Below are 13,771 nucleotides of genomic sequence, written 5' to 3' on the forward strand. Positions count from 1 at the left end.
CCAAATGATCCTGATCAAAAGTTCACATACCCTGGTGATGATTTTGGCCTGATAACATGAACAGAAGTTGACACAAATGGGTTTGAATGGCTATTAAAGGTAACATGCTCACCTGTGACCTGTGTAATCAGTGTGTGTGCATAAAAGCTGAGTGAGTTTCGGAGATCCAGACAGACTCTTGCATCTTTCATTCAGCCACTGACATTTCTGGATTGTGAGTCATGGGGAAAGCAAAAGAATAGTCAATGGATCTATAGGAAAAGGTAGTTGAACTGTATAGAACAGGAAAAGGATACAAAAAGATATCCAAGGAATTGATAATGCCAGTCAGCAGTGTTCAAACTGTGATTAACAAATGGAAAATTAGGGGCTCTGTAAAAACAAAACCACAGTCTGGTAGACCAACAAAAAAGTCATCCACAACTGCCAGGAAAATTGTTCGGGATGCAAAAAAACCCCCACAAATAACATCAGTAGAAATATAGGACTCTCTGAAAACTAGCGGTGTGTCTTTCAAGATGCACAATAAGGAGTCACTTGAAGAATGATAGGGTGCATGCTTGAGTCGCCAGAAGAAATCCATTAGTGCGCAAATGCCACAAAGTATCTCACCTACAATACGCAAAACAGCTCAGAGACGAGCCTCAAAACTTCTGCAACAAGGTAATTTGGAGTGATGAGGCCAAAATTGAACTTTTCAGCCATAACCATAAACATTACATTTGTAGAGAGTTCAACAAGGTCTATGATGAAAGGAACACCATTCCTACTGTAAAGCACAGAGGTGGATCACTGATGTTTTGGGGATGAGTGAGCTACAAAGGCACAGGAAACTTGGTCAAAGTTGAAGGAAAGATGAATGCAGCATGATATCGGCAAACTTGCACTCATCAGCCCGTAAGCTGCGTATGGGGCGTACTTGGACGTTCCAACATGACAACGATCCAAAACAAAAGGCCAAGTTGATCTGTCATTGGCTATAGCAGAACAAAGTGAAGATTCTGGAGTGTCCATCTCAGTCTCCTGACCTCAATATCATTGGGCCACTTTGGGGAGATCTCAAACGCACAGTTCATGCTAGGCAGCCCAGGAATTTACAGGAACTGGAAGCTTTTTTGCCAAGAAGAGTGGGCAGCGTTACCATCTGAGAAAATAATGAACCTCATCCACAACTACCACAAAAGACTTCAAACTGTCATTGATGTTAGAGGGGACAATACACGGTATTAAGAGATGGGGTATGTGAACTTTTGATCAGGGTCAATTGGATGTTTTGGGTTGTCATTATGATTTAAATAGTTTAACAATAAATGGCATCACCCAAGCACTAACCATGAGTGGAGAAGAGAAAAAGTTTTGGTGCTGTCATACATAGTCTCTGAAAAAAGGCCCAGAAAGCAAAAATTCCGCAGCGGTATGTAAACATTTGAGCACAACACTGTATATATTACATATATATATATATATACACAGTGTGTATATATATATATATATATATATATATATATATATATATATATATATATACTGTACCTATAAGATAGGGGGAGTTATTGATATTCTATTTTAATTTTTTTTTTTTTTTTTTTTTTTTAGGAAAACCTTGGATTCCAAAGATTAAGACAGTAGATCCTGTTCTAGAAAGTGTCACACTTGAGCCAGAACTAGAGGAAGCTTTGTCCAATGCCTCCGATGCTGAGCTGTGCGACATTGCAGGTGAATATTAGCATAATAAGTGAAGAAAGAAAAAAGACTATTTAAACCACTAAATCTAATTTACCGTATTTTCTGGCGTATAAGATGACTGGGCGTATAAGACGACCCCCAACTTTTCCATATAAAATATGGAGTTTGGGATATACTCGCCGTATAAGACGGGGGTCATCTTATACGCCCAGTCATCTTATACGGCGTGTGCAGTGCGGATGGTTCCCAGGGTCTGGAGGAGAGGAGACTCTCCTTCAGGCCCTGGGATCCATATTCATGTAAAAAAAAGAATAAAAAAAAAAAATATGGGATATACTTACCCTCAGACGGCCCCCGACTCTCAGCGATGCAAGCGGCGGCCTCCGTTCCTTAGGATGCATTGAGCGAAGGACCTTCGATGACGTCTAGATAGATGGTGCGTGTGGCGTCAGAGTTTTTCTCGCATCCATAGGCTTGCATTAGCGAGTCTAGAATGATGTATGCATACAATCACATCCTGCTCCGATTTTACACGCACGTCGAATACGCCTCAGAAAAAATACGGTGATGTGAGTCGCACCAGATTAAGTGTGACGCCGGCCTTCAGGGCTGGACTGGGACTAAAATTTATCCCATGGTGACTGTATAAAATCTTTGTACTCTTATAGGCAGGGCCGGTTTTAGGCAAAGTGGGGCCCTAAATGCTAACATATTGCACATCACACAAACGCATTTCGGTTGTAATTACATGCGCTGAGTTCAGGCCGCTAAATCAGTTTGATCAACAATACTGAAGTTGTTCAACGCTTGTTTCCCGGCCTCTTTCCACCAGCTGAGGAATAATGATGGGACAGAACGATCACTAATGGTTCACTAACAGATCAGAATACGGTATCATGTTATCAGCAGCACATCTACAGTTTATACCGGCGATATGCTGCTGAGAACAAGGATTTTTGTTCCAGCAAAAACAATCTGAATATGCAGCATTTTACTTGTTTAGTAAAATACACCCCATAGTCCTCCATATATTATAATGTGCACCACAGTCCTCCATATAGTATAATACACTCCCTATAGTCCTCCATATATTAAAATACACTGCTCAGTCCTCCATATAGCAAAATACACTCCTTATAGTCCTCCATATAGCATAATACACTCCTCATAGTGCTCCATATAGTATAATGCACCGCCATAGTCATCCATGTAGCACAATTCACTTCCCATAGTATAATGCACCCCATAGTTCTTCATATAGTATAACGTATTCCCCATAATCCTCGATACAGTATAATGCAGCCCACATAAACTATAATGCAGCCACCACCCTACAGAATATAATGCAGCCACCCCAGAGTATAATGCAGCCACCCCAGAGTATAATGCAGCCACCCCTGTTGTGAATTCTGTGGCAGAGCTCCCTCCTGTGGTCACAAGTGGTACTTCGGCTGATTCTCTCTGTGAGCTTCCGTTGGTGGAGGAAAGTGGTACTGCGGCTTCTGAGTTTCCTTCCTCAGGTGATGTGGTGAAGTAGTTAGGTGCTGCTCTATTTAACTCCACCTAGTGCTTTGATCCTGGCCTCCAGTCAATGTTCTAGTATTGGACCTGTTTCCTCCTGGATCGTTCCTGTGGCCTGCTGCTCTGCATAACTAAATTCTTCTTTGCTATTTTGTTTGCTGTTTTTTTCTGTCCAGCTTGTCTATTTGTTTTTTCTTGCTTGCTGGAAGCTCTGGGACGCAGAGGGTGTACCTCCGTGCCGTTAGTTCGGTACGGAGGGTCTTTTTGCCCCCTTTGCGTGGTTTTTGTAGGGTTTTGTGTTGACCGCAAAGTTACCTTTCCTATCCTCGCTCTGTTCAGAAAGTCGGGCCTCACTTTGCTAAATCTATTTCATCTCTACGTTTGTCTTTTCATCTTAACTCACAGTCATTATATGTGGGGGCTGCCTTTTCCTTTGGGGTATTTCTCCGAGGCAAGGTAGGCGTATTTTCTATCTTCAGGCTAGCTAGTTTCTCAGGCTGTGCCGAGTTGCATAGGGAGCGTTAGGCGCAATCCACGGCTGCCTCTAGTGTGGTTGGAGAGGATTAGGGATTGCGGTCAGCAGAGTTCCCACGTCTCAGAGCTCGTTCTATGTTTTTGGGTTATTGTCAGGTCACTGTATGTGCTCTGACCTCTATGTCCATTGTGGTACTGAATTACCTTATCATAACACACCCCATAGAATATAATACAGCCCACCTCCCCATAATATATAATGTAGCCCCCATAGAATATAATGCAGCCCCCATAGTATAACATAGCTTCCCCCATAGAATATAATATACCCCCACAATAGTATATAACAGCCACATAGTATATAACACGCCTCCACCATAGAATATAATATACCCCCATAGTATATAGCACAACTCACATAGCAGATTCCACAGCCCACATAGCAGTATACAGCACAGCCCATGTATCAGTATACAGCACAGCCCACATAGTATATACAGCACTGCCCAAATAGTAGTATACAGCACTGCCCACATAGTAGTATACAGCAGAGCCCACATAGTAGTGTATAGCACTGCCCACATAGTAGTATATAGCACAGCCCACGTAGTAGTATACAGCACTGCCCACATAGTAGTATACAGCACTGCCCACATAGTAGTATACAGCACAGCCCACACAGTGGTATACAGCAGAGCCCACATAGTAGTGTATAGCAAAGCCCACATAGTAGTATACAGCAGAGCCCACATAGTAGTGTATAGCACAGCTCACATAGCAGTATACAGCACAGCCCACACAGTAATATACAGCAGAGCCCACACAGTAGTATATAGCACAGCCCACATAACATAGTAGTGTATAGCACAGCCCACATAGCAGTATACAGCACAGCCCACATAGTAATATACAGCACTGCCCACATAGTAGTTTATAGCACAGCCCACATAGTAGTATATAGCACAGCCCACACAGTAGTATACAGCAGAGCCCACATAGTAGTATGTAGCACAGCCCACACAGTAGTATACAGCAGAGCCCACACAGTAGTATATAGCACAGCCCACATAGTATACAGCAGAGCTCACATCTCTCCACCCCCCTAGAATGGCCCCACAGTCCAGTAAAAAAAAACACTCCTCACCTTCCTTCGTGCCTGCGGTGCTCCCTGCTTCTGTCTCGGCGGCTGCCGCTGCACTGCCTGGAACACAGTGAGTGCGCGCGCACCTGCAGTGTCAGTGGCAGAGCGGGGAATGATGGGAGAGACGCCGGTATAGTTGAATGCGGCAGCGGCGGCGCTGGGGGGGAGAAGGGTGAGTCGGCATGCAGCGGCCCACTACAGGCACCGGCCCTTCTGGCATTTGCCAGAACTGCCCGATGGCCAGTCCGGCCCTGCTGGCCTTATAGTCACACACATTCTCAGTAAGAACCGGGAGAGGCCATCACACTTCACACTGGTAACCATGGTAAGCATTACACATCACACTGGTAACTCCCCTTTATATTTAAAACAAGTTCTGGGGGCAGTTATCTTCAAGACAGCATGCGCCCTAGAGCCTATAAAAGGTCACTTATTTGAAGTGATAAAAGACAGCAACAAGACATCTGATATGAGGCATACAGGTAAGACTTTTTCAGCAGTCTATTACCTGTCGTCCAATCTGAGGCTGGGGCCTGCTGGTCTGTGACTCTTTTGATTGACAGCCCTGCTGCTCAATCTGGCCTTGCCTGCGTGATTTCCTCAAGGTGTCTTTCATTCTTGATAATTTGCTAGCTATTTAACTGCCTAACTATGGACAGACCATTGTCAGTTGCAGCTTTGCTCAGTGAGGTGTGTGCTCAGTGCTCTGTGTCTCATTTTCTGATCTTTGTTGCCGGACCTTGGATTTGTCTTGACTATTCGTGTGTATTATCTTTTAAGTCTTGACGCTCTCTGGCCTCAGGTACTTGACCCCAGACTTGGCTTCTGACTGTCTGCTTCTCTTATCCCTTTGTCTTGATGCATCCTCCTGGAATTAAACCCTGGACTATTACTTGACCATGCATTTGTCTTGCCCCTCTGTAATATGAACCCTCATGGTATCTGACCTCTGACTCAGTGTCATAGAAAATTCTTTTTGATTATTCAAATTGATGTGTAATTCATTCATCATGCTTCCATTGTTTTGTTTTTTTGGAGCAACAAATGAACATGGATAAAGGAAAATAAAGAGTATGAACAGAACAGAACATTATATATGATGTAGAATTTTGCTGTAGATTACCTACAGGACCGAAGCAAAATTGGCAAGGTTTACATGGGTTGTACACTACCTAGACAACTCCTTTTTAAGTGTAGAAGCCCACATTGTGAAGAAAAAAACATGTACACACTGTCGCTTTTCCAGCGATGTCTACCAGGGTTAACATAGCATTGTTATTCCACATGAACCCTGCAGCCAGTCAGTGGCTGCTGCACTCTTATGCCTTTCACTTTTCTGATATTTGTTCGAGAGAAGTAAGAATGCAGCAACACAAAAACATCTGTTGATTTTCTGCAGAGGTCACATGGCATAACAATACCACGCGTACGCCGACAGACCGAGTACGGAGTTTTCTAGAACGGTGCCAGCGCACAGTATGTATATTTTTTTTTATATTTCAAAAGATGGAGTACTTCATTTCAAAAGGCATTGTCCAAACAGTGGGCAACATCTCTAACTCCTTTCCGAAATTGTCAGTAATAATACAGTACGTCCCTGGTACTTAATGACGCGGGACAGATTATTACGTCCACACGATCATGCACGCACATAGGCTGGGCGTGCGCGATTGTCGCCGGGTGTCAGCTGATTCTGACAGCTGACACCAGGCACTAAGTACCAAGATTGGTCCCGCATTACTCCCAGCACTTTAACCCCCTAAATGCTGAGATCGACCTGAATCACAGCAGTCCGGGATCAGACAGAGGGAAGACATACCCTTCCCCCTTGGATCGGGGTCCCAATTGTTGCCATGTTGACCCGATGTCGTTATGAGCTAGTATAGTTGCTAGATCATGCTTAGAGCGTGATCAGCAACTTTATCTGTCAGTGCAGAGCTGACAGTTTGCTGCTGCATCCCAATGCTATATAAGTGATCAGGCTGCAAAAAATGATAGTTCCATAGTGGGACAAAGTAAAAAAATAATAAAATCAAAAGGTATTGTACCCATAAATAAATATTTGTATGAAAAAAATTGAAACAATAAAAGTACACATTTATTTATATATTTACAAAATTGTCCCACTAGTTACCATATATACTCGAGTATAAGCGGACCCGGGTATAAGCCGACCCCCCTAATTTTGCCACAAAAACCTGGGAAAACTTATTGACTCGAGTATAAGCTTAGAGTGGAAATGCAGCATTTACCGGTGAATTTCAATAATAAAAATAGATCATTATTTCCCCATAGCTGTGCCATATAGTGCTCTGCGCCGTTTATTATTGCCCTATAGCTGTGCCCCATATAGTGCTCTGCACCGTTCATTATTGCCCTATAGCTGTGCCCCATATAGTGCTCTGCGCCGTTCATTATTGCCCTATAGCTGTGCCCCATATAGTGCTCTGCACCGTTCATTATTGCCCTATAGCTGTGCCCCATATAGTGCTCTGCACCGTTCGTTATTGCCCTATAGCTGTGCCCCATATAGTGCTCTGCACCGTTCATTATTGCCCTATAGCTCTGCCCCATATAGTGCTCTGCGCCGTTCATTATTGCCCTATAGCTGTGCCCCATATAGTGCTCTGCGCCGTTCATTATTGCCCTATAGCTGTGCCCCATATAGTGCTCTGAGCCGTTCATTATTGCCCTATAGCTGTGCCCCATATAGTGCTCTTGCACCGTTCATTATTGCCCTATAGCTGTGCCCCATATAGTGCTCTGCGCCGTTCATTATTGCCCTATAGCTGTGCCCCATATAGTGCTCTTGCACCGTTCATTATTGCCCTATAGCTCTGCCCCATATAGTGCTCTTGCACCGTTCATATTGCCCCATAGAAAGCTCTGCCATTGTCGCTGCTGCTGCTGCAGTAAAAAAAAACCACTTACTCACCTCTCTTGCTTGGAGCTCCCGGCGTCCGGTCCCGGCGTCTCTCTGCTCTGACTGATCAGGCAGAGGGTGCCGCGCACACTATATGCGTCATCGCGCCCTCTGACCTGAACAGTCAGAGCGCAGAGACGCCGGGAAGATGGAGCGGCGCCCGGCGGCTGGAACGTGGACAGGTGACAATGCGATACTTACCTGGTCCTGGCGTCCGGCTCCTTCTCCCGGACAGCTGTCTTCGGTGCCGCAGCTTCTTTCTCTATCAGCGGTCACCGTTACCGCTGATTAGAGAAATGAATAGGCGGCTCCACCCCTATGGGAGGTGGAGCCGCTTATTCATTTCTCTAATGAGCGGTCCCACGTGACCGCTGATAGAGGAGGAACTGCAGCACCGAAGACCGTGGGACGGCAGGGGGAGCGCCAGGATCGCTGGAAGCAGGTAAGTATGCCTCAGCGCCCTCACCCGCCGACCCTGCCACCCACCTTGAATCAAGTATAAGCCGAGAGGGGCACTTTCAGCCCAAAAATTTGGGCTGAAAATCTCGGCTTATACTCGAGTATATACGGTAACCCTTTTAGTGAACACCATAAAAAATAAATAAAAAAACAAGGCAAAAAACCAATGCTTTATCATCATACTGTTGAATAAAAAGGGGAATAAAACACGATCAAAAAGACAGATATCAATAAAATTAGTACCGCTGAAAACAATATCTTGTCCCGCAAAAAACAAGCTGGCATACAGCTCCATCAGCGGAAAAATTAAAAAGTTATGGCTCTCAGAGTAAAGTAATGCAAAAAGAATTATTTTTTTTCTATAAAATAGACGATATGGTGTTCGCCAATTTTTCCAGGAAATTTTACATTCAAAAAGTCCAATTGCGCTCCTTCCCTTCCGATCTCTGCTGTGCTGCTAAACAGTGGTTTTCTCCCTCATATGGGGTATTGGCAGGTTCAGGAGAAATTACACAACAAATTTTTGGAGTAGATTTTTTCTTGTTACTCTTGTCAAAATAAAAAAAAATTGGATCTGAAGTTTTTTTTGTGAAAAAGTGAAATGTTATTTTTTTCCCACGTTTCAAAAATTCCTGTGAAGCACCTGAAGGGTTAATAACTTCTTATGAGCACCTTGAGGGGTGACATTTTTAGAATGGTGTCACGTTTGGATATTTTGTAGCATATAGACCACTCAAAGTGACTTCAAATGTGATGTGGTCTCTAAAAAATGGTTTTATTAATTTTGTTGGAAAAATGAAAAAATCGCAAGTCAACTTTTAGCCCTCCCTAACAAAAAAAATTTTGCTTCAAAAAAATTGTGCTGATGTAAAGTAGACATGTGGGAAATGTTATTTATTAATTATTTTGTGCAATATAACTCTCTGATTTAAGGGCATAAGAATTCAAAGTTTGAAAAGTGTGAAAATGTAAAAATGTTCTCCAAATTTCTATTTTCTCACAAATAAACACAAGTTATATCGAAGAAATTTTACCACTATCATGAAGTACAATATGTCACGAAAAAACAGTCTAAGGCTAGGTTCACATTAGCGTTTCTGTGCGCAGTGTATCATTTGCATGTGCAAACGCATGCCAAAATGCATGTTTGCGCAGCGTTTTTTATCCTCGTGATGGCAAAAAAAGCTGCATGTGCATGCATTTGTATGCGTTTTTGCATGCGTTTGCATTATTGCAAATGTACGTTTGCATGCGGACGGTATTTCTCAATGGGCGTGGCTTATGTGATTTCTATATATAGTCCCTGCACAGATGAAATCCTCTTCTTTTGATGCTGTATTCTGCTGCATAATGGAGCCTAGCGTGGAGAGCTTCAATCTGAATCTGGATTTATCATTGAAATTAGCTTTTGCTGTGGCTTGTGAAGAAGAAAGGAGAAGACGTCATCGTCGCTATTGGCAACACCCCGTTGTAGAAGTACGAGAGAGCCGTGGAGCCTACAACTCATTGTACACCAAGCTTCATGAAAACCTGCAAAAGTTTTTCGAACACACGAGGATGTCTGAACACAGCTTTGATGAATTGCTGCAACGCGTGCGAGGATCCATCACCAGGCAGGACACGCAACTACGTCGAGAGAGCAATTGCTGCTAAGAAACGTCTGTTGTTGACCCTAAGGTACATAATTTTGAAAAAAAAATCACCTGTCGTTAATATTCTTGTTATAAAAGCCATGTACTGTTTTTTTTCCCCATTTTCTTTTCCACAGATTCCAGGCTACTGGAGAGACCTTAAAATCTTTACATTTTCAATTTCGGATTGGACTGTTCACCCTTTCTGGGATTGTTGGAGACACCTGCCATGCATTGTGTGAAGTTCTGCGTGCAGAATTCCTCCCGCAATCCACAACTGAACTCTGGCTGAAAAATGCAGAAAAATTCCAAGGAAATTTGTAATTTTCCAATCTGTGCGGGGGCTGTGGACGGCAAACACATTCGGATTCTTAAACCTGCTGGAAGTGGATCCAAGTCCTTCAATTATAAAAAATATTTTTCCATTGTTCTCATGGCGATTGCAGATGCTGAGTGTAGAATTGTTGACGTTGGCTCATTTGGACGAGGAAATGACTCACAGACTTTCAAAAACTCTGATGACATGGGACGTTTGTATGGTAATAATTTTAATTTTCCACCTCAACAACCTCATCCGAACACTGAAGGACTGCCAATACCGTTTGTTGTTGGGGATGAGGCGTTTCAAATGTGTGCCAACCTCATAAAACCATACTCAAGTCTGGACTTGAATCACACCAAAAGGATTTTCAACTACCGACTGACAAGGGCACACTGTGGAGTGTGGCTTTGGTTTGCTGGCAGCTAAATGGCGCATTTTGGGAACACCAATCAATCTTAAAATAGAGTAGAGACAATTGATAAGGTTGTGAAAGCGTGTGTTGTTCTCCATAACTACATCCTGGCAAAAGAGCAACCCCACTTCGAACTTGAGGAACCTGTTAATACCACGTTGCCAGATTATCATGCTCACCCTCTGAGGACTACAGTGGAAGTTGCCCAAATGAGGGATAAATTGGCTGCCTACTTTGTCTCTGATACTGAACTTGTGTCATGGCAAGATGAAATGGTTTAAGCTGTAAATAAGTCAAATGTACCTGTAATGTTATGTACCTGTACTTTTTTCTGACCGTAATATTGACACCTTGAATTTAACTTTAATAATAAACACCTTAACTGTAACACCCGTTATTACTTCACTCAACAATACACTCATCAATACACACGTTTAAATAAAGAGCTCAAGAAAACACCGTAAGACAGTTATTGTGAATCAAAATAATTTTTATTAAAAAAATAAAAACAATTTTAATTTTTTTTAAAAAAAAAAGGAAAATGTGATTTACTTTCGGGTTCAGCGGGAGGGAGTTACAGGGTGGATCTTGCGGTGTCGGGCTGTGAAGGTAGGCTTGGAGTAGTTGGGGAAGTTGTTATAGGGGAAGTGGAAGTAGCAGTCAATTGGAGGATTGGGTCAGAAACATTGGCAGAGGACACATTGGGGGAAGAGGCCACATTAGGAGTGGAGAACAAGTTGGAAGGGATTGACACATTGCATGGGAAAGAACCAAGGGAAGGTGTTGACAGACTTGAAAAAAAGACACATTCGGAGGTAAGGGTGGAGGGGGTTGGTAATCTTTCTTAGCAGCTTTTTTGTTTCCTGGACTTTGTTTTGCTGCTTCCTTGGACTTTTGCTTCTTGCGTGGTGGGAGTGTTGAAGTGAAAGGCTAGGTTGCTGCACTTGGCTGTGTGGTTAAAGGGGAAGGAAGGGCTGCTGCACTCAGCTGCGTGGTGTAGCTGGGTACTGTTGGAACTGTCCTAATGTCCTGCGGTGGTTGTGGTAGTGGATAGGTCACTTGGTGAGATGACTGGTAACCATGTCCTTGAGATGTTGGGAAAGGTGCTGGCGGATTCTGCCACTGATGCTGTCCTGGAGTTTGTTGCCCTATAGGGAATGAAGTTTGTGCCTGCTGCTGATAACGGGACCGCTGCATGGCCTCGGTGTAAGCAGCCTGACAGCCCTTCATCACATACAGCTGGAGATCAGGACTAAGGTTTTCCGTCATGCCCCGTTCTATAGAGGAAAAATAATGTTGCTACGGTCTATTAAGGTCGGCTTCCAGACGGTCAAGGCGTCTGTGGACTTCCTGGAAAAGTGTGTTCACCTGAGTGAACCCACTGTCCAGTCTTTCTACAACCGCCTTCATCCCAGCCTGGAAGACCGTGCTTAAGTGAATAAACTCAAGCATGACTGACCTCTCCCAGGCCCTCTGCCACTGGCGAGCAGACCCAAGTAAAGTAGTGGCAGAGGGCTGGGAGAGGGGAAAACCAAATGGACCGGCTTCCTGTTCCCCAGCCTGTGAAGCCTGCCTGGTTGCTCCATCGCCGGTGGATGATTGGGACTGGGCCTGTTCGTTAGCTGGTCGATGAGGGGCCGCTCCAACAGAGGACGATCCAGGTTCTGTGGTGCGGCACCAGGTTCTGTGTGGAAAATAAACGAAAAACATTATTAAAAAAATTAAAAGTTTAAATAATAGTAAGACAACACAAAAGATACGTTCGCTGAGCAAGCGCAGGCTTCAGAAAAGAAAGCTGTTGATGGCACTTATATTTTCTGACTTTGAACAGCACCACTTCGAACCCGAATCTTCTCTCCCATGTCCTTATTGAAGCGATCCTTCATCGAACGCCAATGAACTTTTACTTTCTTCACTGTGACGGGGGAAGAAAAAAATAATAATTGTAAAGAGACACCAACATTTACAGCAAAACCAAAGCATAAGACAACATTGCAATACTTACGAAAATCCTTTCTGACTTGTGGCCTTGCATGGTCTGAATCATCCATCAGCGATCTGGCCACTTCTTCCCAGAGTCGTTGGATCAAGGCTGAGTCAGAATGATTCTGATCACGGGGGTCCCACAACGCTGCTTGGTCTTGCACAGCTTGAATAAGGATGTCATTATCGATATCAGGTTGAGCTTTCTCATGTTGTGGAACCTATAGATGAAACACACACAAAAAATTTTAACGTAAAACTGAAAACAAATTCAATGGCAACTCTGATAAAGGCTACTTACACCTCATCTTTACTCCTCAGCAACTTGAGGCCCATGACCCCGGGAAGAATCATTTCCACTCGACTGCTCCTGCCCTTCTGCACTGGAAGGTACCTGTAAAGAAAATACATGATTTAACACATGTATAGTATTTACAGTCAATACATATCAATCAGTAAATCAAATGTGATTACATAATCTGTGTCATATCCACTTTCGGAAGCTTCAGTGGAGGACATGTTTGAAGAGCAGGCAGCAGTCAAGTGAAATACTAGAGAAAAGAACAGATAAGAAAACTTTAACTTGTTAAGAGCCAAACACAATGTAGCCCCCCCCCCCCCCCAAAAAAAAAAAAAAGAAAAAAAAGGCAATGAACACCAATACTTATATTACAGGCAGTAGTCCAATAGCACAGCAGTCAGGCAGCACCAGGATGGCAGCAACTGGACAGCAGCAACAGGACCGAAGCAGCAAACAATCTACAAGGAACAAAAAAAAATTAGTACAGAGTACAGACTGCAAAGACAAACAGACATTTTCAAAGCTTCTATACTTACATCCAGAGTCTTGTGCTTCCATCCAGAGTCTTGAGAGTAATGGACTTCCTGTCTCCCGAACAGGTAGTTATTAGCTCATAAAGTGACAGCGGTCAGAATTGTAAAAATTGGCCTGGTCATTAACGTGCAAACCACCTTCAGGGGTAAAGGGGTTAAAATGATAAAATTATGATATTCACATCCTCTGGCACTTCTCTGACCTCCTTGTCTCTCTATAGAACCCAGCCTACTGTGATGAAAATTTGTTTATGTGACTGCAGTAGCCAGTCCCAGGCGGCAGTGGCCACACAGACTAGATTTCATTGTAGGAGGCTGTCTTGTATGGCGAGACGTTGACAAAGTATATTTTTTTATTTTATCCATGTGCAACAGAAAATCCGTG

General features: G+C 43.4%; 1 protein-coding gene across 4 annotated transcripts in view; it reads left to right on the forward strand.

Annotated features, from left to right (window-relative positions):
- TMOD1 (tropomodulin 1) overlaps nucleotides 1-13,771 on the forward strand; it is a 147,972-nt gene that overhangs the window by 67,935 nt on the left and 66,266 nt on the right. For all 4 annotated transcript variants that reach the window (XR_011320853.1, XM_069766764.1, XM_069766747.1 and 1 more), the window contains exon 4: nucleotides 1,597-1,716. Coding sequence is in view for 3 of the 4 variants with exons in the window: in XM_069766764.1 (XP_069622865.1) it covers nucleotides 1,597-1,716 (120 nt within the window). In the remaining variant the exon portion in view is untranslated. The remainder of the gene's footprint in view (nucleotides 1-1,596; nucleotides 1,717-13,771) is intronic.

The sequence above is a fragment of the Ranitomeya imitator genome, chromosome 1, assembly GCF_032444005.1.
Source record: "Ranitomeya imitator isolate aRanImi1 chromosome 1, aRanImi1.pri, whole genome shotgun sequence".
NCBI classification, from domain to species: domain Eukaryota; kingdom Metazoa; phylum Chordata; class Amphibia; order Anura; family Dendrobatidae; genus Ranitomeya; species Ranitomeya imitator.